The sequence below is a fragment of the Pteronotus mesoamericanus genome, unplaced genomic scaffold (assembly GCF_021234165.1).
Source record: "Pteronotus mesoamericanus isolate MK-2021 breed Mesoamerican mustached bat unplaced genomic scaffold, CSHL_Meso_final contig_130, whole genome shotgun sequence".
NCBI lineage: Eukaryota > Metazoa > Chordata > Mammalia > Chiroptera > Mormoopidae > Pteronotus > Pteronotus mesoamericanus.
The window spans coordinates 31,021,763-31,027,762 of NW_026555060.1; the positions used below are offsets into that span (position 1 = coordinate 31,021,763).

The 6,000-nt window shown below is 43.7% G+C and overlaps 1 protein-coding gene across 4 annotated transcripts in view; it reads left to right on the forward strand.

Annotated features, from left to right (window-relative positions):
* Positions 1-5,265, forward strand: part of LOC129087225 (pre-mRNA-splicing factor 18) — a 55,470-nt gene extending 50,205 nt beyond the window's left edge. For all 4 annotated transcript variants that reach the window (XM_054594041.1, XM_054594043.1, XM_054594042.1 and 1 more), the window contains one exon: positions 1,975-5,265. In XM_054594041.1, the coding sequence (XP_054450016.1) occupies positions 1,975-2,055 (81 nt within the window). In that variant the 3' untranslated portion in view covers positions 2,056-5,265. The remainder of the gene's footprint in view (positions 1-1,974) is intronic.
* Positions 5,266-6,000: the final 735 nt, after the last annotated feature.

The window sequence follows — 6,000 nt, forward strand, 5'->3', positions numbered from 1 at the left end:
GTTGTTGGAATACTTAGGTAATTACAGAGTAATGAAGAATTCTACCTGCCTCGTGATGTTTCAGGTCAGGTACCTGAGATATCTGCCAGCGTTTCAAGGCAGTTCTTTGCCTTTCCTCCTTGGACTTCCAGATTTGCTTTTCTGTTGTTGGGTTGTGCGGTTATAGCCACATACTCTGCTTTCCCACTAAGTCATGAAGCTCTTTCTTTGAAGAGATGATACTTGATTGTATCATTTTGAGTAAATAAAACAAATTTGGGGGGAATACTAGCTAAGTACCAGGCAGGGTGCTGTATATTCACTTTTCATATTCAATATCCAGTATAGGCCTGTGCATAGTCAACCATTGCCCTCTGATAGGATTTCATTATTCCTGTCAGTGTGATAGGAATTTGGTGATTGTAATTTTTGTGAACCAAGATGAGAAACCTTAAAATAATTTTTGTCCAAAATGACATTGGAGGTAATTAAAATTAAGTGCTGCTGTTCTTGGTGGTTGTTATTTTTAATAACTAGCCAATATAGCTGTAGATACATAGATTTCAGCAAGACTTTTGACAGTTTCTCCTTGTAAACAAGGACACATGGAGGCTGGTAGAGAAAACAGTTAATAGGATTTATTGCTGGTTGCAGAACTCTTCCCAGCACTGTTCTAGAGAGACCTAAAGCAACATAACACAGGTTTCTGCGCTGGTCTCTGGCCTGTTTGTGAATTTGGATGACGACTTAGAGGCACATATGCTCACCAGCAGATGAGAAGGCTAAGGGGAATAACTGAAAACGTGTGCCAACTAAGGGTTTTGAAAGATCACAGACGTAAGGATGAATTGCAAGAGACAAAGAATTTTAAGAGTGGTAGTTCTTGTCGTCAGGTAAAAGTATCACTATAAAGTTAAAGACGAGCTAAGAACTGGCCTAACTGCAGTGGAGATAAAAAGCACTTGAAATTTGTGAGGTCATGGGAATTTGTGGTGTGTGTTGTAGTTGTCTCCAAAGAACTGAAGGCCCCGGGGACACAGATGGCAAAGGTGCAGAACAAAGGCAGTGCAGCAGCATGACGCTGAGTTCGGCAAGATTGGCCAGGTCACGTTTGGAACATTGCACCCGGTGTTACGATATTAAAATGGTTTCATTATGCAGCATTTTGTGCATACAAAAGGACACGTGCAAGTTGTGAAGTAAACAAAACAGATATCTAAGGGCCTTAATCGCGGCTTAAGAACTAGAGCGTTTTGAAAATCGTGGACCTGTATTTTCCTTCTCGACCCTAAAAGTAACCATCATCTTGAATCTGTCCCTTCCTTGCTGTTTCAAAAATAATTCTGCCATGTTATGTGTGTGTTTCTAAGCAATATATTATTTTTGAACTTTTTGAGTTTTATTAAAATACAGTTACACTGTTGTGCAACTTTGCCACTCGCTGTTTACATTCAGCATTGTTTCTAAGATTCATGTATATCAGTTGTTCTCAACCAGAGTTTCCCATTTGGACTATAGAACACAGAAGATGATTTGAGTGCCTATTTTCTCATGCTTCTCTAGCATGTACACTGGAGAGCAGCTGTCTAATTACATACAATGGATGCTTGAGACTAGGCAGTGGAGCTTAACTCTCTCCTGGAACCTGAGCTGTTACATGTAGTTCTATCTAGTTAATTAATTTTGACTGCTGTGAAGTGTGCCATTTGTGAGCATACTAATGCTTTTTCACATGTTCTCCTATGATGAACATTTGGGTTGTTTCCCATTTTCTTGCTGCTGCTGCTGTTTTGTGACCGGCTCTGCCGCAACCACTTTGTACATATCCCTGGGTATACACGAAGAAATGTTTCTCTAGGTATACATCTGAGTGGTATTGCTGGAGACTGTCACATTTTCTTGGGGACATGGGTAAACTGGAGTGAATACAGAGGAGGGCAAGTAAGAAAAGTTCAACTGTATCGTAACCAACCTTTATTTTCCTTATTTTCTTAGGGACTGAAGAGGTTAATGACCATTTGTCAGAAGCACTTTCCTACTGATCCCTCAAAATGTGTGGAGTACAATGCACTCTGAGATCTGTGTACGATGTGCAGATGACAAGGAGAGACTTAAGGGAGCATGGTTCGGACTCCTGGAACACCAGCAGGAACAAGGGAGGAAGAAAAATGGATTTCCTCAACTCTGGGTTCTACCTAATGCAGCTCTTGGTTTTAAGAAGTGTCTTGGCACTCATACCACATCTGACTGCAAAGTGATTTCTGTCTTGCTGACATTTTAAATAGTTGAAAAATTAAGTTCAAGAAGACTTTCCCCCTAATTTAAATGTGCAGACAGCGGTCACAGAAGGGGCTTTAAAATGACTCCTTTTCCTCTAGACCTGAAAGTTGCAGTTTGATGATTGAAAAGGTACATATGATGGTGGACTTAATTGTTTCTGTAAAATATGGCAATTTTCACATCATCCTTTATGTCATATTTTCAGAAAGTATTTTCATATATTTCAACAAAAATATGGAACCATTTAACAAAACTTCACAATCCTTAAATGTTGCTGAAAGTTAAATGTTGCCGATTTACATGGTGGGGCCGCCGGACCTCAGCGACGCCTCAGCGGACCTCAGTGGCCACGGTGGTGGCTGCTCTGGACCTCAGCGGCATTGTTGTCCAGGTGGCAGGTGCTCTGGACCTCAGCGGTGTCGTGGTCGAGGTGGTGGACCTCCGTGGCAGCTTGGTCATGGTGGTGGGTGGTCTGAACCTCAGCGTCATGGTGGTCCTGGTGGTGAGGGCTCCAGATTGCAATGTCACTGTGGTACCTGCTCTTCACCAGCCTCTCAGGTGGACTCCCACACCAGCTCAACACAGGAATAGTCAATCTCAAACTCCTCTCCAACTGCTCGCACAATTCTGTCTCCTCTCTTTCCTCCTCACTCCTTACTCTCCAACAGCTCACAAAGCGGGATGCTGGCCTTCTTTTAGCCAAGTATCTGTGGTAACCGAGGGAAGGGGCGGAGCCTGTGAGCTCATAAGAGGGACTTTGACCCCAACATGTCTACTGTTGGGAACATTTAAAAAAAAAAATTCGAGGTTCCTATGTTTGTCTTAGCTCAGTTACCCATTGACCATAGGTGGCATTTTGAGTATTTGTCACAGTCCTCAGCCTCCCTGGGTCTGGTGGAGGGGACACATTTCTATCTAGGGTTAGTACACCTCAAGGTCCAGTGACAGACCTTTGCCGCGCTTGCCTAATCGCCGACCACGCCCCACGGCCCACGTGGTCATGTAGTCCTGGCCCTCACAGCACAGGCCAGAGGCGGGGTAAGGCCTAGCACAGTCCCTCTTGGGACCCTCATCTTGGTTCCATTGCTCAGTTGTTGTGCACACACCACCTGTCTGCTCTGTACCCTTTTTCCACAGGTTGATAAACTTGGGATCCATTCTGTCATCATCCATCTAGTTTGGCGTGGCTGTTCATTGCATTTGTGAATTTGTGTGTCTGGCTTGGTGAAGTATTTGCATTTCTTAGTTTCCATGATGCTGACCGTTTTTGTTCATGGCTTTTGTGAAAGACACCGTTGTCTTCATTTCTCCTGCACTTTCCTGCAGCTTGCAGAGAGCTTGCTCGTGGCCCTGTGCTCCAGGGTCGGGATGGGTGAGGACTAGCACCCTGCCACTGCCCTCGTGCCACTCACCACACTCTGTGGGTCCCCACCTGGCTACTGGCTCCGCTGCAGGATCTCTGACTCTTCCCCGGGCTCTGGACCAGGCCCTGCCCCACTGAGGAGCCCTGTGCCCATCTGCTGTCTTGGCCATGACATGGCCACAAAAATAATTTTTAAGAAATAGTTTAGAAACAGTTCCTCACATGCAATTTAAACCAGCCACTGACTAAATAATTCCTTTATATATTCTGTTCTCTCAAACTTTTTTGCCCAAATTCCTATACACCTTAGCTGAAGGAACGTGCTTTACTTTTCTAATTATAAGGGAACTTCAAGAATCTGCAGGCAACCCAGGTATATGCCCTAACTGGAAATCAGCCTGTAACCTTTCAGCTATGCGACATGCGACTATACTCCAAGCAACTGAGCCACAGTGGCAAGGGCTATGATGATATTTTTTTATTTTTTCTTAAATATATATTTTATTGATTATGCTATTACAGTTGTCCCATTTGTTTTTCTCCCCTTTATTCACCTCCAACCGGCACCCTCCCACTAGCATTTCCCCCCCCCCTTCCTTAGTTCATTTCCGTGGGTCATATGTATAAGTTCTTGGGCTTCTCCATTTCCTATATTATTCTTAATCTCCCCCTGCCTATTTTGTACCTACTATTTATGCTGCTTATTCCCTGTACCTTTCCCCTAATTCTTCTGTTTTACTGTTTGTAGGTTTTGATCTTCTTTTTCTTAGGTAAGTCTCTAACATCTCATATGATAAGGGCTTGGTGATGATGAACTTATTTAACTTCACCTTTTCTGGAAAGCACTTTATCTGCCCTTCCACACTAAATGATAGCTTTGCTGGATAGAGTAATCTTGGATGTAGGTCCTTGTCTTTCATGACTTAAAATACTACTTTCCAGCCCCTTCTTGCCTGCATGGTTTCTTTTAAGAAATCAGCTGATAGTCTTATAGGAACTCCTTTGTAGGTAACTCTGCTTCGCTCTTGCTGCTTTTAAGATTCTCTCATTTTTAATCTTGGGTAATGTAATTATGATGTGCCTTGGTATGTGCTTCCTTGGGTCCAACTTCTTTGGGACTCTCTGAGCTTCCTGGACCTCCTGGAAGTCTTATTTCCTTTGCCATATTGGGGAAGTTCTCCTTCATTATGTTTTCGAATAAGATTTCAATTTCTTTCTCCTCCTCTTCTCCTTCTGGCATCCCTGTGATTCGGATGTTGGATCGTTTAAAGTTGTCCCAGAGGTTCCTAAGCCTCTTGTTATTTTTTTTTGAATTCTTCTTTCTTCATTCTGTTCTTGTTGAATATTTGTCTCCTCCTTCTTCCAATCAGTGATTTGAGTTCCGGTTTCCTTCTCTTTACTGTTGGTTCTCTGGATATTTTTCATTTCACTTTGCATAGCTTTCACTTTTTCCATTTTGCAACCTTACTCAGCCAATTCAGTGAGCATCCAGATTACCAGTGTCTTGAACTGTGCATCTGATAGATTGGCCGTCTCTTCCTGCTTAGTTCTGTTTTTGGAGCTTTGATCTGTTCTTACATTTGGGCCATATTTCTTTGTCTCAGCACACTTGTTAGGTTGAAAGGGGCAGAGCCTTAGGTATTCACCAGGGTGGGGTAACCCACTTAGCTATGTTGGGGTGCCGTGGTGGGGGAGGGGTCAGAGAGGGAACAGTGCTGTCTGCTCCACTCTGGGCAAGGTTTCAGTCACTTCCCTTGCTACCCACAAGAAAATTGGGCCTTTCTAGTGCTGATTCCCAGGTGGGTGGGTTTGTGTACATTCTAGGACCCTGTGGGTCTCTCCAACAGACCCTTCTATGAGGCTGGGAGTTTCTCCTGCTGCCACAACCCCCACAGGTTTTTACCTCCAGAGGTTTTGAGGCTTTCTTTTTCCTGCACTGGAACCCTGGATTGTGCGGTCTGTCTTGCTCTCCAGCTGTTCCTCTGGTTTATCCGCACGCAAATGTGGGACTGCCCAGTTCTCCAGCCGCTGCTTGCCGCACATCCTTTGCACCTCAGCTGCCCATCTCCACCCCTCCTACCAATCTAGATGAATGTTTCTTGACTCCTTGGTTGTCGGACTTCCATACAGTTTGATTTTTCTGGCAGTTCTGGTTATTTTTTGTTTCTAAATTTGTTGTCCTTTTGGTTGCGCAAGGAGGCAAGTGTATCTACCTATCCTCCATCTTGGCTGGAAGTCTACAATATTTTTATAAAATTCACTTAGAGTCCTTTGGGTACAGGTAGGATAACCCAGTCTTGCAGCATCTGAAGTACATAATGGCACATAGGAAAAAAAAAAAACCAAGAACTCTGGGTTCTATACCCAGACCCACATCT